General features: G+C 40.1%; 1 protein-coding gene across 5 annotated transcripts in view; it reads right to left on the bottom strand.

Moving 5' to 3' along the window:
* Positions 1-235: 235 nt before the first annotated feature.
* Positions 236-27,462, bottom strand: part of sema6bb (sema domain, transmembrane domain (TM), and cytoplasmic domain, (semaphorin) 6Bb) — a 567,817-nt gene continuing 540,590 nt past the window's right edge. For all 5 annotated transcript variants that reach the window (XM_072244024.1, XM_072244022.1, XM_072244025.1 and 2 more), the window contains 5 exons: positions 26,899-27,078; positions 24,284-24,424; positions 17,639-17,716; positions 15,371-15,429; positions 236-6,192 (listed from right to left, as the gene is read on the bottom strand). In XM_072244024.1, the coding sequence (XP_072100125.1) occupies positions 5,180-6,192; positions 15,371-15,429; positions 17,639-17,716; positions 24,284-24,424; positions 26,899-27,078 (1,471 nt within the window). In that variant the 3' untranslated portion in view covers positions 236-5,179. The remainder of the gene's footprint in view (positions 6,193-15,370; positions 15,430-17,638; positions 17,717-24,283; positions 24,425-26,898; positions 27,079-27,462) is intronic.

Raw genomic sequence — 27,462 nt, 5'->3', positions numbered from 1 at the left:
ACAGCATCTCCTTTGTTAACAGAAGATAATAAAAGCCCCACAGTTTAGTTTATTCCCAGAAACTCAGTGAGGTGTGTTTTCAAATGCAGTGCATTTTCAATCAGCAAAACAAATTTAAATAAATATTTTTCAAAATAATAATATAACTATGAGAAACTCATGTGCAGAGCTATAACATGTTACATATTAATGTTAAATGTGTATATTTGCACAAAACTTAACACTTTTATAGCTCCTTGTGAATGACAACAAAATGCAAACAGATCAGGAGTAGATTTGACAACAAAGGTATTTCATTAAAAAGAAGTTTCTTTAACATGGGGTTTTACTCCATAAGCAAAAGTTGAATTACATATTGTTGTTCCAGTCTCTTTGTAAAACAAGAAAACACACTGACACACAAACACACTCACACAAACGCGCACACACAGAGCTTCCCATTAGAACTGGGAGATTTTGTTTTCCTTCAAAGATCTCAACACCATCCATCTTTCCTCCTTATTCTGAGCTGAGGGCATCTCTAAAACCACCACATTTACCACTCTGAGATCAACAGCAAAGAGAGCCATTTCGAAAGAAGTCAGCTTGATAGAGTATCCTCTGTGTTCCTTTCTGAACGGTAACATCTTGCTTTTGAGTGGCACTGCATGTAATGGCCATAGAAAGACACTCCTCAACAAGAAGCAAGCAAGTGACAGGCTATCCTGTACCTTACACCTGTGATCTATGGCTAGAAATCAAGTGCTAAACTACTATAGTCCCTTTATTCACCTTCCCTCCACAGTATTTTTAAGAGGGATTTGTAGTTATTATATCTTGTCAGCCCAAAATCATTCTAATAATGGGCATTCCTTTCAAACTAGCAGCATTTTCAACTTTTGAAGACCAAACTAGTTCCCAAATCTTGCACCTCTCAGATTTGCTGGTAAAATTTCATTGCTTATGCCAATCTCATTGGGCATCAAACTGAATTTTCTTTTAACAGGTCTGATGTACATCATGTGCTGACCAACCAATGAATAAAGTGTACGGTAGGTCTAAAATGGCCTGTAACAGTAATGGTGTGGATCCAATTGGTGCCCAAGAAAACTGATTTGGCAGCCTTAAGGCAAATTGTATTTATTCTCCTTTGCACATCATGCACTAACAATTATAATTAAGCAAATATGTTGAAGTAAGCTATGATTAATGACAGAATCAAGCTCCCAGTTGTTTAATTAGGACCATCAGAGTCTGTCATAGAATGTTAATCTTTGTCAAGTGCAACGGAGGTAAACGATATACTATTTACAAGAGAAAGGCTGGCCCTAAAGTCTAGCATCCAGAATTAGAGTCTTGGCCTAGCTCCGAAACAATGCCCAGAATGCCCTGCTTGGCAGGTTGGGACAGAGTGTTCAGTTTGGCTTGGGTATGTCTACATTCCATGCCTAAATCTAAGCCCATGTCAAAAGAATTTTGCACAGACCCACACAAGGCATGCACAACACCATGCAATGCAAGGAGTGAGTAAGCTGGCTAGGAAACAACACACACATTTTGTATAATTCTTAATGATCAATTGCATATGGGACCAGGCCTGGCCAGGATTCAAACATCCTTCAGTAAGCTCATCAGAGTTCAAGAATAACTTCTTTCTGGAAAGTTACCTGCAAAATGAATTTTGACCTAACAGATAAATATGTAAATAGAACTGTAAATACTTAAGTCACAGTATGATGAAAAAAATCTTCGTGATGTCACAAAACAGTTCAAATAATTTAAATGACCACTATGATTGCCACTGGTTGTAAACCCCAAGCCCGTTCATTGTTACTTAATTCCAAAATTAAGCTACTGGACATTTTTTTAGATTGAGTATAAAGCAGAAACACTAAGTCTGATGCAGACTGTTGCCATCAAGCTGGAAGCAATGCTGATTGAAATGAATGGAAAATAAACAGTATGGAGCAGGAAGAATGACACATCTTTCACAGAACAGCCTTCTAGTGATATATATACATTCTGATGATACGCTCCTGCCTCTCATCCACAGTGATGAGTTTACCCATGGACAGATTCTGCACCACTATAACAACATCTTGGTTGTTCTACGGCCATTGAATTCAAACATATTACAAATTGGCATATTCGTTAGACATTTGTATCATTGTTCTAGTTTCCCTATGGAAAATTACCACATTGGGAGCCATGGAATTAACACTAGCCTTAGAATAAAGAGCAAGTCAATGTTGTCATTGATACCAAGGTGCTACAGGTATATTTGTACCTGAGCCAGTACATTTTAAGTTTGTGCCAATAGACTACTTGTGTCAGATAATATATTCATCAGCTTAAAATGCTTCCGTCACTGCTTCTGCCAGTGACTGACCTGCACTACTAGTGTTGCACTGCTTAAAATCCTTCTTCAGACATAACTGAGTGCATTAGGACAGAATCTTAATTACATAGCTGGGTTTTTACATAGTTCATTTGGGCGTGGTACGAACATTTCTTGTGCCCTTCATTGTACTCTGTTGAATTTCAAATGAGAGTAAGTGTCCTCAGTCCCCTAACATTTCTAGATATGCCCAACCTTACGCAATGTGCAGTCCATAAATACATGAATACTGAGAAAGTCTTTCACAGTCATTGCAAAATTCAACCATTACACCATCATCAAAATTATCAGTGCTTCTAAAATTTATCTAAAACTTTATAAAATAATATCTTCCCCGTGAAAAGTTTGTGCTTGCAATCTGCTACAGTAATTACATTGGGACGTGTACTGCTGCTTTCCAGGAGCTCCTCTTAATTATAAAAAGAAATGGAGATATGAGGATTGCAAAGCTTTCCGTTCCCACATTCAGTGTTTAAGAGGAGAGTTGTCTTTTGAACTTTCTGTTCTGATTTTTGTTCAAATCTGAACGGAACTAATTAAAAGGATTAACAAATAATGTTAACAGTCTTAGTGTGTTCTGTGTTTTAATCTTCTGTCGCAACATGGCTTTGCCAACATCAACATTGCTTTCCTTCAAATTTGGTAGCTCAGTTCAAGTTCTCTTTCATCTTGTTGGATGGAATTAAATAAATGCATTTAAATACCAAGTATTCCTGAAAAACATATTAGCTGAAACTATTCTGCTTCTTGCCTATTTGCTGGAGCAAGGGAAGCAGACTGCAGTCTTGGATAGAATCCAAGAGAAAGAAAAGTTTGTCTTGTATTCCTGTACATGTTCAGCACCACTTAAAAAGTACACCAATTTTTTTAAAGAAGTGTTGCCCCACTGTCTCTGTTCCAGAATGCAGTGGATATTTTCTAGGTAATTATACGGCCACAACTGCCAATAGATAAGGAAGCTGGTTCTGTGACATAATGTTTGCATTATAAATTCAACATCAACTTTCTTCCTTTGTATTTTTTGGTTGAATGGCAAACAAATTTGGCTTGTCACAGCCTTTCTTCTCATGTTAAAGAATGACTGATGTTGTTTTCATTTTTGCAATTTAGATTTGTATTTTCTGGAAAGTAGTTGATGGAGTGTTATACTAAGTTTTAATCAATTATGTGGATTGAACATGTACAAGCTCAATGCTCATTTTCATGTGTTACTTGGTAAATGATATTGGCAATGCAATATGAAGTAACTTTTGGGACAGTGGTACAATTAACCTCAGTGCCCTGGGTTGAAGGAAGAGAACGGTCAATATTAGATCCTGTTTTGTTTTTTGCTTGTTGTTCAGTCACAGTTGCTTGAAATTTTATCTAATCCTGGTTGTGGATAAAACCCAATTCACCCTTAGCACCTTCTGGTTAATTTATAAGGTCTGCAGTTATATATGACGCAGTGTCATTTCTTTCATCAGAAAAGGGCATCAGAAGAAATTTGGATAAACTGTCTCTTATTAATATTTGGGGAAGGTGTCAGTGTTTTCGAATCCTGTCTAAGCCTGCTTACTAGACCACTACAGCAACACATTGAGATTTGGTGGTTGCTTAAGGATTTACTGTATACCCACAAATCTGCCACAAGGGTTTAGATTGACAAATCTCTGAAGATGGTTGGGAAAAATAAAGAAGGTTTTTTTTTTTGAAATGCTTTTAGGATCCTTAGCTTTGTAAATAGCACTGTAAAGAATGGAAATTATGATTAATTAGTTAGGCCCCAAACAAAGCTTGAGGCCATTTTTTGGTGCTGAAGTTTCTGAAGGGTGTCAAGGCCTTAAAATAGGTGCAGGGGAGTTTAGTGGGAATGGTACCAAAATTGTAGGACTTCGGTTACTAGAGACACAAAGAAATTGGAAGAGGAAAAGTTAAGAGATTTTCTCACAATCATGATGGGTTTTCACAAGCAAAACGGAGAAATTGTCTCCTTTTGTTAGAAAGGTTGGTAGCCCAATAACCTGGACATTGGGTAATTGGCAAAAGAACAAGAAATGACTTGGGGAAGAAATCATTCATGTAGTAAGTTGCCAGGAACTGAAAGGGAAAGTGAAGCAGACTGAAAATAAGTTCCAAAGGAAATTTGAAGAAGAACATTGAAGAGATAAAGGAAAAGCAAGAAAAAGCTAAACAAAAAATGTCTGCCAAAGAATTGGCATGTGTCTGTTTGTTCTCATAGCCTCTTTATGGGCTGTGTCAATCTATGATTCTGATAATGAACGAACGTATTGCTGTAAATCTAATCTGCATAAATCTGAAATTAAGCCCAATGTAGCTTGTCCAAACAAAGTATCGTGCTGAATTTATTTCAGCCAAGATATGAAGTAAAAGTAAATTAACTTTAGAAACTTGTATAAGACAGTCTAATGATTTTTTTGAAGTGCACAGCCAGTATCTTCTGCATTTGGATATTGTTTTATTAGATTAGCAGTAATAAAAATCTTGCTGTGAAAAATTGTAAGAATAATTGCTAATTAAAATTCCAGGATAATTTTTTTCAGTTACTATGGCTCCTGAAAAGGCAGCAGTAAAGAGAAATCCAGTAAGATTCCTCAGTAATTTTCTCCCCTACATCCTTCTGAAGCTCATGTATTTTTTTGCAAAGGAAATAAATGCATAATTTTGAGGACAGGTCTTTGTTGTACAAGGAGCACTGTTGACTCCATGCCCAGGTTTCCTCTAGTAGTTAACTTTTGCTTTTAAACATTAGTCACACATTTTCACAAAGATTAATGAAGAATTAGGAAAGCAGAATGCATTTCACTTTGCTGAAGTTGTCCTTTCAACGCCTGATTTTTTTGGTGCTTTGAAGCTTGCAAGGTCAGGTTGCCCGGTAACGGACTGGACTGACTGATGGAGATGAACGTGGTGCACAGTCACTGGGTCCTTTCTCTGCAGAGCTGTTGAACTTTCCCCTCTGCTAAATGTTTGACTCCTCACATGCTGTGAGGGTATGGATGCATTTGCTTTCTCATAATTCCACTGTGTGGAACAGGTTGGGTCGTCCCCAATATAGTCTTGTGGCAATACGGGTGTTGATGCGCCTCTTCTTCGCTTGGGGCTGTTATGAGGAGATACTGAATATTCCACAAAAGCATGGCTACCTCCGTTCCCACCCAACGATGACCTATAGTGAGAACTCGGTTTCTCAAGCTGTTCTCTCATACCATGCGAAAGATAATGGTTGTCCATAACATCTTTATTGTCACTCACCAGCTCCTGATCTCGATGGAAGGAATGGCGGGAAGTCGGGATGACCCGCACATTGCTAACATGGTGGGGCACTGTTTGGTGCGTGGAGTCAACCAGTATCATAGGTGATCCGGCACACGGCTGATCCCTTAGGCTTGCGTTAATCAGGTTCTGATCCCACTCACAGCTTCTAATCCCTGCACTGCGTTTCTGCTGCAGCGGCGTCTGCTCTGGCGTTGGGAGAACTGTGGAATCAAGGTGATGCTGGCTGGTTTTTATCAAGTTCTTTGACCAGCCATTCTGCATCAGGGGAGCGAGCAGAGTTTCTGACTGCCCCCTGGAGCGACGTTCCACCATGCCACCGAGCTTGGTGACACTGACCACAGACTCGCTGTGAGAAAGGATGGTTTCCTTATCTTTCCTCCTCGCTGTGTCTTTTTTGTCCCGGTGGCCAATGAACCAACAGACGCTGAACCCCGAGATAACTGCTCCGATCACAAAGGCAGCAATGGCTGAGATCACCAGGAGGTTGACAGAAACCAGACCATTGGGCTCCTCGACAAAGCTCTCATGTATCAGGCCTAGGGTGGGAACAAACAAAACAGATAACAGGCTGGAATCATTGTTTATTTAACTCAAATGGAAGTTGGACATTGCTAATTATTGTATATTACTGCCATTCTTTTATATTACAGGGTCAAGTTTTCTATTTCATAATCTCGTCACTGCTCCGCATGTACTGTATATTCAATTGCTGATTGTTGTAATATTTTAACTGTATTATGCTCACAAGGGAATTCAACTACAAATGCTCTTCCTCCTATGGTAATGTGTTGCCTCCACTTCAGCCTGCACATACCATTGGAAACCACTGTACTTGTAATTCTTCTTAAAATCATTATGCCTTTTCTTACCTCACTGTTCCTCAGGATAAAAGGATGAAAACTCTCAGTCCCCTTGAAATTTCTCTCTTTTTACTGTAGGATTTTAAATTCACTCTTGTTGACTCAGAACTCCAGGAAGTGGGGTTCGTTGATTTTGAACTGCTATTCTAAAGCTGCTCTTATGAACTTTGTCAGCCTCATGTGAAGCTCTGTCTGTGTTGGGCTTTTCCCCTGCCTGTTCACTGAAGTGTCATAGATCCATATTCATGGAGACAGGCCCTTCAGCCATCGAGTCCATACTGATCATCAAACACCCATTTACACTAATTCTAGGGTCTCGGCCCTGAAAAGTCAACTGTACTTTTTTTTCATAGGTCCTGCCTGGTCTGCTGAGTTTCTCCAGCATTTTGTGCGTGTTGCTTGGATTTCCTGCATCTGCAGATTTTCTCTTGTTTTCTACATTAATCCAAATGCTTTCCCCCACATATTTTCTCCACAAGCGAAGCTCCGCACTTCACTGTGATTTGAGGGTTGGGAGTTCCAACTTAGGGTCAGAAATCTGTGGCGGCTTTAATAAAGCCTTCCTAATGCCAGTGCTTGAGTTGTGGTGCCTGACGTTTTCTCTCATGGAATTTAACAACTTTTCTTTTTAATTTCATTTTTTTGACTTTCTTGGAGTACCATACGACATAATAGCAAAAGTAGGCCATTTGGCCAATATTCTCTGCCATTTGATCATAGTTGAATTATTTTCTATCTCAACCCACTTTTCTTGCCCTGTCCCAGTAACAACTGATGCTCTTACTAATCAGAATTTATCACCCTATGTCTTTAATATACTCAATGGCCTCTACAGCTTTCAATGGCAACGAGTTCCACAGATTCACCACTCTTGGCTAAAGAAATTTCTCCTCATCTCCTATGCAAAGGGACTTCCTTGTATTATGAGGTTGAATCCTGTGCTCCTAGACTCTCTCATGAATGGTAAAATCCTCTCCACATCTACTCTATCTAGGCCTTTCAATATTTGCTTGGTTTCAATGAAGGACCCTCTCTTTCTTCTAAACTCCAATGAGGACAGACCCAGAGATCAGACAATCCACAGACATTAACATTTTCATTCCTGGGATCATTCTTGTGGACCTGTTCTGGACCCTTTCCAATGCCATCACAACCTTTCTTAGATATGGGCCCAAAACTGTTTACAATATTCCAAATGTAGTCTGAGCAATGCCTTATAAAGCCTGAGGATCCTTGCTTTTATGTTCTAATCCCCTCAAGATGAATGATAATATTGTTTTTGCCTTCCTTACTACTGACTCAACCTGCAAGTTAAGCTTTAGGGAATCCTGCACTAGGACTCCCATATCACTTTGCACCTACGATTTTTAAATTCACTCCCGATTTCAAAAATGGTCTTTATCTTTATTCCTTCTGCCAAAGCGCATGACGATGCACACCCCTACTGTATATTCCATCTGCCGCTTCTTTGCCTATTCTCTTGATCTATCCAAGTCTTTCTGCAGACTTCCTGCTTCCTCAACACTATCAGCCCCTTCACCTGTCTTGGTATCATCCTCAAACTTGGCCACAAAGGCATCAGGTCCACCATCCAGATCATTACCATATAACCTGAAAAGTACATACCAATCTGAACCCTTGTGGAACACCATTAGTCATAGGCACCAACCATAAAAAGCCCCCTTTATTCCCACTCTTCATCTTCTTCCAATTAACCAATCTTCTGTCTACGCTTGTATCTTTACTAAATAGTATATTCCCACTCTTCATCTTTCCATGGGTTCTTATCTAGTTTTGCAGCATCACGTGTGGCACCTTATCAAAGGCCATTGAAAATGAAAGAAAACATCTACTGACTTTCCTTTGTACATTGTGCCCATTATTTCCTCAAAGAATTCCAACAGATCTGTCAGGTAAGATTTTCCATAAGACCATAAGATATAGGAGCAAAAGTAGCCCATTCCACCCATCGAGTCTGCTCCGCCATTCAATCATGGGCTGATACAATTCTTCCAGTCAACCCCACTCCCCTGCCTTCTCCCTATATCCTTTGACGCTCTGGATAATCAAGAATCTATCTATCTCTGCCTTAAATGCACCCAATGACTTGGCCTCCACAACCACCTATGGCAACAAATTCCACAGATTTACCATTTTCTGACTAAAGTAATTTCTTCGCATCTCTGTTCTAAATGGACGTCCTTCAATCTTGAAGTCGTGTCCGCTTGCCCTACACTCACCTACCATGGGAAATAACTTTGCTATATCTAATCTGTTTAGGCCTTTTAACATTCAGAATGTTCCTATGAGGTCCCCCTCATTGTCCTGAGCTCCAGGGAATACTGCCCAAGAGCTGCCAGATGTTCCTCATACGGTAATCCTTTGATTCCTGGAATTATTCTCATGAATCTTCTCTGAACCCTCTCCAATGTCAATATATCCTTTCTAAAATAAGGAGCCCAAAACTGCACACAATACTCCAAGTGTGGTCTCATGAGTGTCTTATAGAGCCTCAACATCACACCCCTGCTCTTATATTCTATACCTCTAGAAATGAATGCCAACATAGCATTCGCCTTCTGCACCACAGACTCAACCTGAAGGTTAAACTTCAGGGTATCCTGCACAAGGACTCCCAAATCTTTCTGTATCTCTGCATTTTGAATTCTCTCCCTATCTAAATAATAGGCTGCCCGTTTATTTCTTCCACCAAAGTGCATGACCATACACTTTCCAACATTGTATTTCCTTTGCCACTTCCTTGCCCATTCCCCTAAACTATTTAAGTCTCTCTGTTTCCTCAACAGTATCCGCTCCTCCACCTACCTTTGTATCATTGACAAATTTAGCCACAAATCCATTAATCCCATAGTCCAAATCATTGACATACATCGTAAAAAGCAGCGGTCCCAACACTGACCCTTGTGGAACTCCACTGGTAACTGGCAGGCAGCCAGAATAGGATCCCTTTATTCCCACTCTCTGTTTTCTGCCGACCAACCAATGCTCACCCGTGCTAGTAACTTCCCTGTAATTCCATGGGCTCTTATCTTGTCAAAGGCCTTGTGAAAATCTAAGTACACCACATCAACTGCATTTCCTTTGTCTACCCTGCTTGTAATTTCTTCAAAAAAATGCAGTAGGTTAGGCAACCAGGATTTTCCTTTCAGGAAACCATACTGGCTTTGGCCTATCTTGTCATGTGCCTCCAGCTACTCCATAATCTCAACCCTAACAATCGATTCCAACAACTTCCCAACTACTGTTGTCAGGCTAACAGGTCTATAGTTTCCTTTCTGTTGCCGCCCACCCTCCTTAAATAGCGGAGTAACATTTGCAATTTTCCAGTCATCTGGTACAATGCCAGAGTCTATCAATTCTTGAAAGATCATTGTTAAAGCCTCAGCAACCTCCCCTGCTACTTCTTACAGAACCCGAGGATGTATTCCATCAGGTCCAGGAGACATATCCACCCTCAAACCATTAAGCTTCCTGATCAGCTTTTCAGTCGTAATTTTCACTGCAGATACTTCACTTCTCTGACACTCTTGAATATCCGGTATACTGTAGATGTCCTCCACTGTGAAGACTGATGCAAAATATGCATTTAGTTCCTCTGCCATCTCTCTTTCTCTCCTTATAACATCTGCAGTGTCATTTTGTATTGGTCCTATGTCTACCCTCAACTCTCTTTTACCCTTTATATACCTAAAAAAAGCTTTCAGTATCTTCTTTGATATTAGTTGCCAGCATCCTTTCATAATTCATCTTTTCCTTCCTAATGATCTTCTTAGCATCCTTCTGAAGGTTTTAAAAGCTTCCCAATCCTCTATCTTCCCACTAGCTCTGGCTTCCTTGTATACCCTCTCTTCTGCTTCTACTTTGGCTCTGACTTCACTTGTCAGCCAAGGTAGTGTCCTTCTTCCATTTGAAAATTTATTTTTATTTGGAATATATCTGTCTTGCACTTCCCTCATTTTTCACAGAATCTCCAGCCATTGCTGCTCTGCCATTCTTCCTGCTAGTGTCCCCTTCCAGTCAACTTTGGCCAGTTCCCCTCTCATGCCATTGTAATTTCCTTTATTCCACTGAAATAAGGAAACAATGCTGATTTCAGCCTGTTTAATCATGTGCCTCCAAATACCCCAAAACATTATCCTTAACAATGGATTCTATCATCTTGTCAACCATTGAAGACAAAGTAATAGGCCTATAACTTACTGTCTTTTACCTCTTTCCTTTGTTAAAGAGAGTAGTGAATATTTGTGATTTTCCAATTCTCTGGAACCATTCAAAAATCTCATGATTCTTGAATAAGATTTCTCATGCTTCAGAAGCAATTATGCATAAGGGTCAAGACAATGGATATCACAGAGGATATGTGCCTGCCCTCAATCCACAACCATACTTATGTTCTTTGCCATTTGATTGCCAGAGTGACATATGGGTGTGGGGTCACTAGCTGCTTGTTCTCCTTGAGTTCATATCCACTGTTAGTTGTTAGATGCCCAGCTGATAACAATGGAGACGAATTAGGAAATAAACACCACCTCTACCTGTCTTTATGCACAGTAATACTGATGCCCTTACTCATGAGACCTGTTTCCAATCAGGAAATTCTTAAGAGTTGTTTTTGAGGGAAATCTTAGAACACAGTCATCTGATTTGACAGCATCACAGGGTTGATAGTAAACTGAGAGTTTGCATCTTAAAATTGATGCCTGCAGTTTTCATCAGGAGGCCTGTTAGTGCTCTATTATTATTAACCATGGGAGGAGACCAAATCTGAAAGCACACACTGAGAACTTTTTAAATGCTTAAACAGATTGCACCTGTTTTTAATTTAAAGTCTGTCATTTCCCTTGTATAATTATAAATCTATCTGTAACTCTGTATTCAATAAAATTAATTAATATTTTACGTTACACTCCATGAAGTGAACATTACTTAATGGGCCAGATACATTGTATTTCTCCTGCCCTTCTATGGATCAGGTAAGAAGCAGGTTTTTCTATGATCGAAATTCCAAGCATGATATCGATTTGACTTAAAGCAAGCATCAATGCCTAACTTTTATGAACAGAACTTTAATTAGCTTCTTTCCCTTGGGCATAGTTAATTTTCTTTAATCACTTAAGTCAAATGAGGCAAATACACGAACTCTGTTGCAAAAGGATTGTTTTGTTTCCTTCTCCTTATCAACCCCAGGGAACCGAGATACTAAATCTTCCTGGAGATGTCTCTGACTGAGATTGATTAGCTCAACTCAAATGAGATAGGACTTCTGGTCATGGCCCATGAGCAACGTTAGCCTAACCTGCAGAGCTTCAATAGTTAACCACCCCTCACCCCTATTCCCCTTATCCCCAACTTTACAATCCCTTGCATTCTCCCACGTAACCCCAAGTTCAATAAGAGCTACGACAACATGTAGTACCTTTGATTTCTTCAGACATCATTCTCTAGACTGAATTTGATTGTAATTCTTGAATCCAGGTTTTTAGTTCTGAATTGCTGAGTTACAATCCCAGTTACTTAGGTCTGGTCATGCTTTATGACCCATTGCCTATTGTCTCCATATTCCCAGTGAAAAGGGAGACTTTTAACAAGAACGGGAACTTCATCGCTGCTAATTTTGATGTGAAAGGGAACTATGCTGACGAATGGACATGTATGATATAACTGGCACTTATCAGTTTACAATAAACATATAGATGGGTGTTTAGTGTGTGTTTTAATGCACACCTTAAGTGAATGGATCAAATTTTTTAAAGAACAATGCAAATTAATTTTAGTTTGAAAGTAGTATACTCAGAGCATGAATAAATTTGTGGGAATAAAGCAGCAAGCCAGATAGCTCCTCGTGAGAGAGAAACACAACGACTTGCCCAGAGTAATGTTGACACTTCCCTGCAGAACAGCTGACATTTCACTGAGCCTGCACAACAACCTTGGGATTTCTGTGTGAGTGCCGGAGACCCAATGCACTTCTTTTGCTGAATTTTCTTCAATATGATTCCTCACAGAGCCCAGCTCGTGAGCAGAAATTAACAGGTATTCCCTGCTATTTGCAGTTGGAAATCTGAACAAAGATCTTCTATGAGGTTCTAAGGAGGGGGACAGTGGCAAGTAAATTGTGGCTAACTTAATTACATTTTTAAATATTTTTAGGTGTTCAAGAATTTTTAAAAATTGTTTTTGAATACCAGAAACATTCAGGAGTTAAAATTGTCAGTGCTGCAATAGGCTTACTTGGACAGGTAAATGGAGGGATTTGGGCCCAACATTGGAAAATGGGACTAGCTTAGGTTGATCAGTATGGACTAGTTAGGCTGAAAGACCTGCTGCCGGGCTGTAACTCTATAAATGCTCAGTGTGGATGGGTTGAAGAACATTACAATACAGAATTGGCCACAGGAAATGAGGTACAAGACATTGGGAAGGGAACTAGGGAAACCCAATTTCTCATTTTCTTTTGGGAACTGTGAAAGAAGAAGATTGGGAGGCAGATCCTAGGGAAAAACCCAAGGATTTGAGGATTTCATCGAGCTGGAAATTGGTGCATTACTTCAACCTGAAATGTTACCTGTTTTGCTTTCCACTGATGCTGCCTTGCCTACTGTGACTTTCCAGTACCTTGAGTTTTTAACGGAGAAGAGTGGCTTGTTTGGGGAGAGGATGTGTAGAAAGTGGGACATATCAGTTTGCGAGAAAGGGGCATCAAGGGGTTTTGAGGTGTTTTGGGAAGTTTGGCGGTGATGGGGAGTTTAAGGGTCAGCGAACATGCCAGAGTTGTGTGAAAGATGAGGGGTTGTCTCTGTCTTTTGTTTCTGGGGAATTCTCATAGACTAATGCAACACAGAGACAGCCCAATCAGTCCAGTGAGACTGTGCCAACCATCAAATAACTGTGAACTCATTTTCTCTGATCCCATGATATTCTTCCCATATTCCAATCAACATCCCCCAATACAACTACACTGGAGGTAATTCATAGTTAATTCAGTTAACTTTCCAACCTGCTCCCCTTTAGGAGGTGAACATGAAAACTTCACATAGATAGCACTGGAGGTCAGGATTGGACCTGGGTCACTGGAGTTGTGACGAAGCGGTTCTGCAAGCTATGACACTGCACTTGCTTTGATTTTTAAAAGTTTTTCTCAATATTCCACACATGGAGTCACACACTGCTTCCTCACTGGTTTAGATGTGGTTCTCTCAGCAGGTTGGAAAAAGGCTCTGATGACAAATCACTAACCTGAAATGTTAGCAATACACTCAAAATGTTGAAGGAATTCAAAAAAGAGTACCATCGATGCTTTAGGCTGAGACCCTTCATCAGGACTATCCTGATGAAGGGTCTCAGCCCAAAATGTCGACTGTATTCTTTTCCATAGATGCTGCCCGGCCTGCTGAGTTCCTCCAGTATTTTGTGTGTAATGCTTTGGATTTCCAGCATCTGCAGATTTTCTCTTGTTTGTGAACCTGAAATGTTAATTCTGTTTCTCTTTCCACAGATGCTGCCTCACTGGATGAAGTACTTTTAACACATTCAGCTTGCTTTTGTACATTTATAATGCATTAGGTCGACCTGGTTTTGAAATACAGAGTAAAAATTGAAGAAAACTTTAAAAAATAGTATTTAAATAAATTGAAGCTTAAATTCAAAATCAAGTCTCAGTATTTTATGCTGGCAAATGTGAAGAATCAGAAAATAATATATGACAAAACCAAATTATTTATATTTATATATATATATATATATTAAAATTAATTGCTTTTTGAATTGGATGGTGTAAAAAGCCATAAAAACTACATAAATATTCATTAAAATTCTCCTTACATTTGCTCCCTTGAGCTGGCACAAGTTTGTATTACACAAATTTGTCATGTCTCACTTACACTGATTGAAGGTATCTCATCTTAGCTTATATAAAAAAAATTAGTCTGCTTCCATGGAAACAGTCAATTTCAATTATCAGTAAATCTGTTTGTCTTACCACTGGATTCACTTATCAGAAATTCATGAAAATGTGTTTTTTGTGTGTGTATTTTCTTTTGGCACAACGTGAGTTGGCGCAAAGTATTGAATCATTTTTCTTGGTGGTTGAAATTTGTCAAAATGAAGACTGTGTAATAGTGAAGGAATTTAGGACCCTCCTCTGTCAGGAACTTAGGCTCTGAAAGTCAGGGGTCCGTTCTGCTAATGGGCACCACGGTAGCATCGTGGTTACAACTCGGGGAGTCAGAGTTCAGAGTTCAGAGTTCAGTTCTGATACCATCTGTAAGAAACCTGTACGTCCTTTCCATGACAGCATGGTTTACTCTGGGTGCTCTGGGTTCCTCTCACAGTCCAAAGTCTAGTAGGTTAATTGGTCATTGTAAATTGTCCTGTGATTAGACTAGGACTAAATAGGTGGGTTACTGGGTGGTGGGGCTCATTGGGCCGGAAGGGGCTGTTCTGTGCTTTATCTCTAAATAAAATAAAAAATAAATAACCACTGGCTCCCCAAAATAACCTTAGGGATCATTTTACTTTATTTGTAGGATATGGGCATTGCCTTGGAAGGTCTCCATGTAATGCCAAACCCAAAGGGATTAAGGACATTTCTGTGGCTGTGGCAAAAGTCCAGTCACTTTCCCGTAGTCAGAGAATAATGGACTAAATTCTGCTAAGTGACCCTATTCTAAACACCTCATTGTCCTATACTCAGTCCAAGTCAATAGTCTGATTTTAGAGCTACATTTGTTTCAGTTGATGGTAACTCAACCTATACTGGGAGGTTAGTCTTCATTATTACATTGAATTGGGGATAATGGGATTCACTTTAAAGGCAGTGTCCATAGAAACTCACCTTCACAGTCACCCAGGTGTGTTGTATTTCCATGTTCAACATCTTGTTCAAATGAAATGCTGCAAGATCAACAAAGTAGAATACTTGGTAGTTCATAAACAATCTTTATGTAAGCAAAAATTACATGCACTTTCTCTGAACCTTTTCAAGTTGGATGCAATTTTGTTTGAAAGCATAAAGGCAAACAATACGAAAGATTGTTCAGTTCATTGCCACTGTTCAACGTTCTTTCTGGTATTGATTCAGTTCCTGAGCATCCTCTGATACCTTAACCTCCTTCAAGCTTTAGCCCAGTCAGTGAATGATTGGCTAACTTGTTAGCTGTTCATGATCATCCTATGTACATGACTCAATTCTGATCCAATGTCAATGTCAAGGCTCACCTGCAAACAATTCAATTTCTGTGAAGCCAGGAGCATGGGAAAAGGGATTTCATTCCAAATTGTTGAAAAATCCCTGAAATCCCATTGTGACAGTGACATAAACATAGAAAATAGGTGCAGGAGTAGACCATTCGGCCCATCACTAAGAATGTTTAACATAGTTTGAAATTCAAGCCTTTGCTACTTAGTTTAAACTGCGAGTCTGTTAGTGTAGAAATAATTTTTACTTGGCAATTTTAGGTACATGCACACAATAGTTCTACAAATCATGTTCTGAAGTCAGAAGCAAGCTGTTGCTGCAATATAGGAAGAAGGATATTATTTTCCAGAAAAGAAAGAGGTGATCTAATGGAAATGCTGGGAGGAAGTTTCCGTTCGAAGTCCAAAGTACATTTATTATCAAAGTATGTGCAAAATATACAACCTTGAGATTCATCTTCTGGCAGGCAGCCACAAAACAAAGAAACATAATAGAATTCACAGAAAGTCCCACACCACAGAGAGAGCCAAACATCCAATGTGTGGGATAAAAAGTAAAAGGAAGTAAGCAAATGACACACAGAACGTGAACCGCAGAGTCATGAAAAGTGGATCCACAGCCACAGAGCCAGTTCAGTGCTACAGCTGAATGGCTGCAGGTCAAAGCTGCAATTAGTTCAGTGCAGAGGCGAGTAAAGTCTTACGGAGCAGTGAGTAGAACACGGTTCACCCTTCTCCTTAGGCCTCGATGCCTTAAATCTTTTTAGTCTGGCTCAGTACCTAAATATCGGCTCATTTTTGGGTAGGAGAAATCAAGGACAAAATCTCAGGACAGAGGATCAACCAATTAAGGGTCAGAGGAGGAGGAGGTTCTCCCATGGAAGAACTATGGGATTCTCTGTGTCAGAGAGCTATGGTTGCTAAGTCATTACATATATTCCAGGCTGGGATGGATAGACTTTTAGACTCCAGGGAAACCTCTAACTGGGGAGGACCAAGCGTGGAAAGCGGCCGGGGCCCCTATTTAGTTAAGTTCTTACGTACACTGCAATGCAGCAAGAGTAAGATAGCCAGCTAGAAATCTGTAGGATAGCATCAGCCTATTCTAATAGCCTGGGCTTGATTGCCAAACTTTAGCCATCGGATATCATCTTTGGTTGAGGAGGCAGTTAAAAGTCAATCACACAAGCAAGTGCTGGAGTAACTTACATGACAGCTAGGATAAGGATAACAAATCTAACAAATCACCTCCCTTGCGTTTTGGGAGCCATGTTGTGCAAAATGTGAAGCTCAAAAAGAACAGCCCCTTTAATACGCACTCAAATATTTAAAAATTTCTTTGTAAAACTGGATGAATCCTTGTTTCCATTACAGTTGACTTCCACCTGTGACCCTCCTAATAGTCACTTACACTATCCTCTCCTATTAAACTCTTCCTTCTTCAGCCCCTTTTCTTTCCCACCTATCAGCTCCTAGCTTATTACTTCATCTTCCCTCCTCCACTCACCCTCCTTCCTCTTCACTTGGTCTTACATGTCACATGTCAGCTTGTACTCCTTCCCACCCACTCTCCCTCCTTCTCATTCTGTCTTCTGCCACCTTTACAGCTGTGATGAAGGGTTGCAGCTTGAAATATCAACTGTTTATTCCTCTCCGCAGATGCTGCCTGGCCTGCTGAGTTCCTCTAGCATATTGTGTCTGTGATGCTATTTATAGAATATACTCTGTGCCCTCTGGAAATATCTCACCAGTGAGGATCAATGATTCAATACTCCTGTAACTAACCTCTGAGTGCCCTGCCCGTCCAGTAACTAACCATTATGTTAGCATATCTCTTCTAACAGTTGACTGCTCCCATTTTGAAAAATAGGACTCAGATTATTTTATGGGATTAATATGATTCTACCTGGTTCCAGGTTCCAAATACACACACTGTCCATCTCCAACCCAGCCACAGTAGGGATCGCGAGTACCAACACAGCTCCTTTAGAAACAATAGGTGAAAAATTCTATTGTTAGGCAATTTGTTACAAAAATATAATTTGACAATACTTATTTTCTCAGACTCATTATCCATACATCTCTTGAAAGTGTTGACTTTCACTGAGATATGGTTCAACAGATACCCCAGTCGTTGTTCCTATTGTATAAGTCTCAATGGTAAGTATCAGCAAACTATTCAAATGCAGGGGCTTTCCGGATGATACCAGGTGCATAAACATGATTTTCCTGTTACACCTTGTTAATCTCTTTAAGTCCATCCATATCATTCAATCAGCTACTCCAAGTTCTAACCACACTTTGGACAAAATCATTCTCAACTTCACTCATACACAGGCATTGGATTGGAGTCAGATGTCTAGGTACGGACAACAGAAACAGGCGTAACTGAAGAGATGGAATGGATCTTTGTTATTCATGGAATTCTTGCAGAATTAGTATCCAATAAGAGGACACAGTACACTTTACTTTTGGGAGTTCTATGTAATAGCATTAACCTCCAATGACAAATCCGTATTATCCCATTACCAATGGAATAGCAAACTTCTTAAGTGCTGAAAGAAGCCATGAACAAGCAAGCTTTTATAATGAAGTCTTCACATTGAATCCTCTATTGACCATCATGTTTAAATACAGTGCACCTCCACCTATGACTACAGGTGACAATGGCATCTCCCTCACCAAGCTGTGGCCTGTCCCAATGGGCTTCCATGCTGAAAGTGGTCTCATTTGACTGTAAGGACTGGGATCATCAAGATACTTTAGGCTGAGGTGCACAATGCAGAGAAGCTGAGATCTTTGTCATGACACACAATTACCATTGAGTAAAGGTAAAATGAGTCTGCCACAAATCATCAATGTCCCAGTGAGGTAGTTCCTGCCTCTGCCTCTTTGCTGATGCATGTGGGGCCTGATGCTTGTTTTTTTTTACCATAAGTGATTCATGAAGATAGTAGGTTGTACCTTTACCAGTAAATTTATGTTAGAGAGCATGGAAATGGCCTCAACCCTATTGAATATTGTCATTGGACGAATGCCTGACGCTGGACATTAATCAGACATACAGAAACATCCAGACCAAATTGCCCAATGATGTCTTGCCAACAAATGCAAGCACAATACAGGCTTCTTGCACAAACTGTGGATTAAAAAAAACAGTTCACTTCTGGGCACTCTACACTGGTGCATTATGAGAAACAAAAGCTTCCTCATATAAACAACAGGAATTCTGCAGATGCTGGAAATTCAAGCAACACACATCAAAGTTGCTGGTGAACGCAGCAGGCCAGGCAGCATCTGTAGGAAGAGGTGCAGTCGACGTTTCAGGCCGAGACCCTTCGTCAGGACTAACTGAAGGAAGAGTGAGTAAGGGATTTGAAAGTTGGAGGGGGAGGGGGAGATCCAAAATGATAGGAGAAGACAGGAGGGGGAGGGATGGAGCCAAGAGCTGGACAGGTGATTGGCAAAGGGGATATGAGAGGATCATGGGACAGGAGGTCCGGGAAGAAAGACAAGGGGGGGCGCCTAAGGTAGAAGGGGATGAGTTATTAACTTCAAACCTTCTGCATTTTCACTTAGAGAGTTGAACTGCATATGCATGTAACAGGAGCGGTATAACTCATCTCCTTCTACATTAGGCCACAAACTTATCAATTGCCCCTGCTATGGACCACCTGGAGGTCCAAGGCGCTCTCGTTACATGCACGTGCAGTTCAACTCTTTGAGTGATAATGCAGAAAGTTTGAAGTTAATAACTCATCTCCTTCTACCTTAGGCCACAAACTTATCAATCACCGCTGCTGTGGACCACTTCTACAAAGAAGGATTCGTATGCTCCACGACCACTGGACTAAGTGTGTACATGTAGGAGGGGACTATGTTGAAAAATAAATGTGCTAGGTTTTCTAAAAATGACTCCTTCTACCTTAGGCCATGAACTTATCAATCACCCCTCATAGGCAAGCATGTCCATATGGATCAACTTTAATTGATGTAACTTCTAATTTGTTCCTTAAAACAGCATAATTTCAGCTGGGAACTAACTTTATTAAAAGTTCTGTTTTACACATTTTAAATATGTGCGTATCAGATCTTCTGTAACTCTTTCTCTTTCAAGCTAACATTTCCTTTCATTTGGAAGTACTGCAGCCTCATTTTTCATTCTGGCTGCCTTCTGAAATCTCTTTGAGGTGGAGTTAGCCTTGACATGGTGCATCCAATTTTGCCTACTTGCCTTTTTCCCCCTTCATCTGAATGTAGTGTAAAAAAGGCATTAAAAATGTCAAGCTCCAATCGTTTAAATGAATTCTAATCTGGGCACTCTGTTCAGCATAAGAGTTTTCTCTCTGGTTTACAGTGAATGATGTGCTTGCTTCTATTGACACTCGGTTTGGAGTAGTAGGCAGTAGTCAGCACTATGAAAGTTGGCAGAGTTATTTCTCTCAACAACTCTATAAATCATGAGAGTGTATTCAAAGTGCCAGGACCTGAAGAAGTGGTTTCAAATTTTGGTCTTATATTATCGTGTGAGTAATACTTTTCTATGTGTAGAAATCATTTAGCAAATGCCCATGTTCACAGGCCTTACTTATTGGCTGATTTTGGTAACAGCTTATTCTGGTGCTTTTGCATTTGATGAAAATCAGCCCAAAGTGAAAATATTAGCCTCAATTTCTCTTAACACACATAAAAGTTGCTGGTGAACGCAGCAGGCCAGGCAGCATCTCTAGGACGAGGTACAGTTGATGTTTCGGGCCGAGACCCTCTGTCCTGACGAAGGGTCTTGGCCCGAAACGTCGACTGTACCTCTGCCTAGAAATGCTGCCTGGCCTGCTGCGTTCACCAGCAACTTTTATGTGTGTTGCTTGAATTTCCAGGATCTGCAGATTTCCTCGTGTTTGCTCAATTTCTCTTAATCACTTTGGAAAGGACTTTCATTTTTCCCTCCTGTCACTTGCACTCTTGGCCTTTTGCTGAGATTTTCCTTCAATGGTTCTGGGCACCTTCCACCTCATTAACCACTTGGCCAACTTTTCCTGTGAGCACAGTGATTGGCGGTGGGCCTCAATGACGGAGGGGGCGAGCAATACTTAAACCAGATCCTGCCCTTGCTGACATGCAGCTATCAGAAGAAGAAATGCTGATGGATTTCCTTACCCTTATCTCAATGGCCACTTGGAAATATAAGGTGCCTTTAACATAGCATGATGTCCCAGCTGTTTTGCAGTTCTACAAAACTAAATGAGTCAAGTAATGAGAGATTCTATAGAGGGAGAGAGAAGACAGGCAGAAACATTCAAGTACGGAACTACAGAGCATGGGACCTTTGCTGCTGAAATTATGACTGTCTATGGCAAAGCATTCATGGTCAGCGGTGAAGACAGAGAACTAGAGGAATGCAAGATGGTGAATGAGGGAAGTTGTAGAGTGAGAGAGGTGCAGCCATGTTTAAAGCTGATTGGAAAGATTATTTTAATATCAAAGGAATGCTCTGCCAGGAGCCAAAAGAGATTGGTGAAAAGTAAGCCAGTGGCTGAGGAGGAGCAGATGCAAGTGAGGACATGGACAATGGTTTTGAATGAACTCACAGGAACAGAAAGTGGTAGGTAGAAATCTGACCATGTGAGCAGTGCAGTGGTCAATCAGACAGGTTACAAAAATGTGGACTAGGGTTTTAGAATAGATGAGGTGAAGCCACTGTGATTGATATAACAGCAGTCAGTTTTGAGGACATTGTGGATATGTGACCTTAAGACCATCAATGGATGAGTCAGCCACACATGGTAGACAGGAAGAGACACGTGGAATTGGTGGCCAGAGAATGGAGTTTGGTTTGATTCTACAGGCATGATGTGCAGTCCTCCAAATACATAGCTGCAGAAAATTTCACTAATCTCATTCTGAATGTCCAAGAATCAAAGTGACAAATCAGAGAGAACAGAAGGGTTGAGAGAGTGATGGTGAGGCAGATCTGTGTGGTACTGCTGTGCATGTGGAACCTGACATTGCTGTAACACATGTTAATGAAGGGCAGTATCCAGATGGGAAATAAGATGGGGCTTGTGTACTGTAATACAGAATGGAAACAGCCCTTTAGTCCCAGCTGGCCCATGCCCACAACAGTATTCTCTCAGCTTCCCGGGTTCAGCCCATAAACCTCCATGTGCCTTTCTAAATCCCTCTCAAATGTTGCCTTTGTATCGCCTCAGCTACTTCCTCAGGAGGCTCATTCCAGATGCTCACACCCTCAGTGCAAGGAAGTAAGACCAAAAAGCACAGGAACAGATTTAGGCCATATGGCGGAGTCTGCTCCAGTATTCAATCAAGGCTGATTTATCATCCCACGCCTGCTTTCCCCTGTAACCTTTGATGCCCTTACTAATCAGGAAACTATCAACTTCTGTTTTACATATACCCAGTGAATTGATCTCCACAATGAATTTCACAGATATACCACACTCTGGCTAAAGAGAATTCTCTTTTAAAGGGATGTCCTTTTATTCTGAGGCCCACTGTGGCAATGAATTTCACAGATATACCACACTCTGGCTAAAGAGAATTCTCTTTTAAAGGGATGTCCTTTTATCCTGAGGCCTACTGGTCCTAGACACCCCCACAATTGGAAACATCCTCTCCACATCTTCTCCACCTAGGTCTTTTAATATTCAGTAGGTTTAAATGAGTACCCCCCCTCCCCCACCACCATTCTTCTAAACTCCAGCATGTACAGCCCCAGAGCCATCCAACGCTCCTTGTACCTTAATCCTCTTCATTCGTGGGATCATTCTCGTGATCCTCCCCTGGACCCTATCCAATGCCAGCATATCCTTTCTTACAACTACTCACAATGCACCAAATGTGGTCTGACCAATGCCTTATAAAGCATCAGCATTACATCTGTTCTTTTATAATCCTGTTCTCTCGATATGAATGCTAACGTTACATTTAAATTCCTTACTACTGACTCCACCTGGAATTTAAACTTTAGGGAATCGTCCACCAGGACTCACAAGCCCCTTTGTGCCCCCGATTTCTGAAGTCACTCCCCATTCAGAAAATAGTTTATGCTTTTATTCCTTCTGCCAAGGTGCCTGAAGAAGTTGTAAAAGAATTTTAGGTACTTCGACGGCTCGATGTGCGGAAGCTGGAAGAGAAGATATTACAGAACACTTTAGAGTGGAATGAGATTACGTCAGCCTATCCAGCTTGGCTGGAGGAGGATGGTATTATCATTGAAAAAAATGTACCCGCATTTTTCTTGAAAGCTTGAACTTATATAAAGGCTAGATTGAGGTTGTTCAACTGAAATTTGCATCCATCTATATATTGTTCACTGATTATTTTGACACAATTTAGACTATTCCCTGGGAATATTTTGACTTCGTGGATTATAACTATATCTGGTAGTGCATTGGCTGATGAAGTGTAGGGGAATGGTATTACCTCAATTCCTTTCACTCCAAACATCAACTCTCCCATCCAGATTTGGAATGTTTTTTTTGTGGAAGTTTGGAATATAGCTCAAAGGTCTTCCATTTATGCTACAGTATTATCTGGCCTCCTCCACTGTACTATAGTCTACACTGCCCTCCCTTTCTCTGCTATAGTCTTCCTTAGTCTCCCCTCCAAGCTAATCTCCTCTGCCTAGTGCTTATCCTAATCTCTCTTTGCACTGAAGTCCATTCTCTCCATCCCCTGTACTGTGGTTTATGAATGGGCAAATCCTATTATCGTAATCCCAATAACATCGCTTTTTGAGACGAGTCCTAATGCATCTGTGACCTTCACTGTTCACAGAGATATTTGCAATTCACAGTTTGCATTTAGTTCACTGAGAAAAGGCAGACCTCATTCTTGAGCCGGGCGGAAAATGCTGCTGGATCTAGCTCGCAATTGTAATGTTGTGGATCCTGGCGGCAAGTACGAAAGTGGATAGCATCAAGCCTAGAACAAAGCCTGCCACCATCAAACCTCACAACCAAAACTCATGAACAACAGGGGTCTGATGGATGGATTGAGAACTTGGGCTGTGCTGGTGGAAGCAGAGTCATCATACCAAGATTTGATAATCCTGTTATCATACCCCAAAGTGCTTTACAACCAAAGAATCTCTTTTTGGAAATGTGGGCAACATTGTTATGCAGAGAACCATAAGAACTCATTATTCAAAAAAATGTATCAGATGAATAAATAATATCTTGTTTTTGGTGAAGTAGGATTACATATCATCTTTGATTTTGGTAGAATTTTCTTGTCTTCTTCATCTAACATCATGATTCTTTACATCTTTCCACAATCCTTAAAATTACATCACATGGAAGCCAAAACCATTGACAATACTCTCACAGTGATATACAAGAGTGTTAGCCTAGATTGTGCAATCTAAGCTTCAGTGAGATTTGAACTCACAATCTCCCAAATTAAAGGCAAGGACCCTATGTGAACTAGGAAGGGAGATAATGGATGCTGAGCCTGAGGAATTATATGGTACAGTTCAAAAGTTGAAAGGTTACCCCATTGTTGGAGAAGTACTAATCTCTGAATGACTCACTTCATGCAGGTGGCATGCTGCTGACAATGGGCAAAAGCAACACGGACGACACAAGAGGAAAATGCCACAAGTAGTGTCCCACTGATCTTATCGAGCTCCATTCCCACGATCTTCCGGTGCTCACGTCCATTGCTATTGCACCTGGAATGAAGAGTAGGTTGCTTCAGTCACCATGAAGCAGGATTTTGCCATGGCATAATTAAGAAGGAATTGTATCTGTATAATACTGCGCTGCACTTCTTAAGACATCACAAACTGGGTCACACACAATGAATTAGCTCTGAAGTACACTCACTGCTGCAATGCAGGAAACTCAGCAGTTGGTCTATGTACAGCAAAGTCTCGAAGAGCACAATTAATATATTTTAAGTTAATAATTTGAGTACATGTGTTAGCAACCATATATTATATACTGTCATTAGTTATTAACATGACAAAATAATAACACTTCTTACAGTTCAACACCTTGTCTCCCTTCCCCTCCCTTGTTTTAGCCTTTCCTGGAAATACTGTCTCTTGTGGAGTTCTGTTTTACAAGTGATGAGATGTGACTGCAATTTAACCTAAATATTGACCCTCCCCAAAACAGATTGCTCCTAATTTCCTTGTTTAGACCTATTTTGCAAAGCTTGCTTCACGTTCATTTCAAAGACTAATTTGTATTCAGTTAATTCCTATCACCCATTTAAAATACCTGGACCACTGGTCTTTTCTAATTCTTTGTGCTCCAAGGAGACATTTCTAGCTGTCTTTACGGTTTTTGGAAGGGAGCCCAGAAATTTTGAATGATTTTTTTAACACTTTCTCTATATTATCTCTATCATTAAATATACAACTTCCCATGTACAGCCTATGTGGATGCTAATACTACTATGATTGTGTTTTGAAATTATCTGAAAATAATTCACAAATGTTATTCTTCTCTTTAAGTTGCTGTATTTTCAGTACCAGAGTTCTTTCTCTTATAATCTGTCTGCTTTTCTGAAGTGTCTGGGGATGTAACTGATTGTCAGTGAAGTTGCAACACTATTAACTTTGCACTAGTTCTCTATGTGAGTTATGCTTGATAGATTTCAACTGAATTGAAAATGGGCCAATTTTATAACAGTTAGCATTTACAATCCCACTTAACCTGATATCTGACATACTGTATCTGACATCACCCCAATGACGACTGTTGGGGTATTGTTCCAAAATATAAGAATACCAAAGATTTGTGAATTCTTTTTTTCCTTATGTGAGCATTGAATATTGTCAGGATATTTGATGATAGAAAGATCATCCTCAAATCTCCAGCTTTCTGCTGGGCATCACCTGTCTCACCTTCATGAATGAAGAGTCTTTTTCCTGACTCTGTTCAAACTTACACAACACACTCAAGCCCTTCTCCAAAACTTCACAAGTGTCTAAAGTGTAAATTGTTCTTACACTTTTCAAAGAATACATTATTGCAGCGAGATAACAAGAAATTAATAGTTTTGTTTATTTGGACATAATATACTGGAGCAGAAAAACCGCCTGTACACTGAAGGCATGTGGACCTAAAGGTGAGATGAAAAATTGAAGAGAAAAGTGGCCAAAAGTGGGCATAGTTGGAAAAAAAAGTATCAGAACGCTCTGTGAACAATCTAAGTCCTAGCTAATCTTCACAGATAATTCAGTTGAAAGGGATCTTTTAATCAAGAGTTATAAAATCATAAAAAGATACAGCACAGCAGGAGGTCCATGCTGCCCATCATTCAGTAATCCTACATTAATCCAATATTTTTGCTAATTCTCTTCACATTCTCACCAATTTCTGCATCCAAACCTTTGGTGAATGTTCACTGATCTTGGGCAAACTGATTGCAAGGCAGTATACTTGGGCTATGGACAGTGGAAGGACCTTGCATTTAATGGTTTTCATTAATCCTTGCAGGAAGATTTCAGTGCCAGGAAGTTTGAGTGCTCCAGTGTTTTATTTCACAAATAAACATAGATTTTTTTTTTCTTCTTACCTCACTGCATCAATATGTTCTTTGAAAAGTGAAAGAATGTAGTAATGGCATTTAGGCCATAGTGTAGGTCAACAAGACTGAACAAAGTCTGGAAGAAGTTAGGATCATTCCCAAAGGTGAGACAGATGATAGCCTGCAAAAAGCAGAAAGTACTGAAACCAAAGGCAGACTTTGACATCTTGGAAAGCAATGACTTGGAGGAGGAAGAAGTGTAATGAATTTGTCATCTATGTAGTGAATTCACAGGGAGCTGAAAGATCTTGGAAAATGGTACATTCATGTGTTCTGTACTGGGGCAGAAGAGAGAAAACAATCTGAGCAATGATTAAGCAATGGCTGGTGTTGACAAATACAGATCTCTATTTTGTACTATGTTGTGCGAGAGACATTGTATGTGCATGTGTGCAGCATGTATGAATGGATATATGAAGCAGTACATGAATGGAATGTGTGTGTGTGTGTGTGTGTGTGTCTGTCTGTCTGTCTGTCTGAAGGCTATAATGAGAAGACAAATGATAGAATAATGTCCAATGCTCTGAAGTAGATTTCTAGTCTGATTATCCCTCTTTGAAATTACTGACCAATGTCTTAACGTACATCAGAAGAAAATATACTTACTTCTCTGGACTGTACGCATCAAAATGTTCAAGGAACAGGCTTCGATTGACAAAGTTTGTACTTGTAGTTGGTCGAATGAGGAACTTGAGAATAACCCCAGTTTCAGAGCCTAGGAATACCACAGTGTAATTCTTAAAGGGGCCTGCCTCTGTATCCACTACAATCTTGTTCAGTCGATCCCTGGGTATCAAAGCAAGATATTAATTATACATTAGAAGAGAATAAAAATGAAGCTGCTTCCAGTAAAGCTTAATATAATGTGGCATATGATCTACTTGTTTCTGCAAAACCTGAAGCCATAGCTTGAAAAGTTTCAGGATCAAAGGATGGCCTATCATTAATCTCTCTTAAGTCCTCAGTCAACAGTATATGTTGAATTTCGCAACACTTACCAACCACAGCTAATTCCCAAGAGAAATATCTTTCATGTTGTTGGTCATAGGATACAATTAAATTCTACTTAGTATGCTTGATGGAGGGTCGGCGGAATTTAGTGAATATAGTATTTCTGAATTGGCACAATAGGGATCGAATGTTGTCATAAAGATAACTGCTGTAAAACTG

This window comes from Mobula birostris, chromosome 26 (genome assembly GCF_030028105.1).
Source record: "Mobula birostris isolate sMobBir1 chromosome 26, sMobBir1.hap1, whole genome shotgun sequence".
NCBI classification, from domain to species: domain Eukaryota; kingdom Metazoa; phylum Chordata; class Chondrichthyes; order Myliobatiformes; family Myliobatidae; genus Mobula; species Mobula birostris.
The sequence above is the reverse complement of the archived record's forward strand: the minus strand, read 5'-3'. Positions and strand labels throughout refer to the sequence as shown.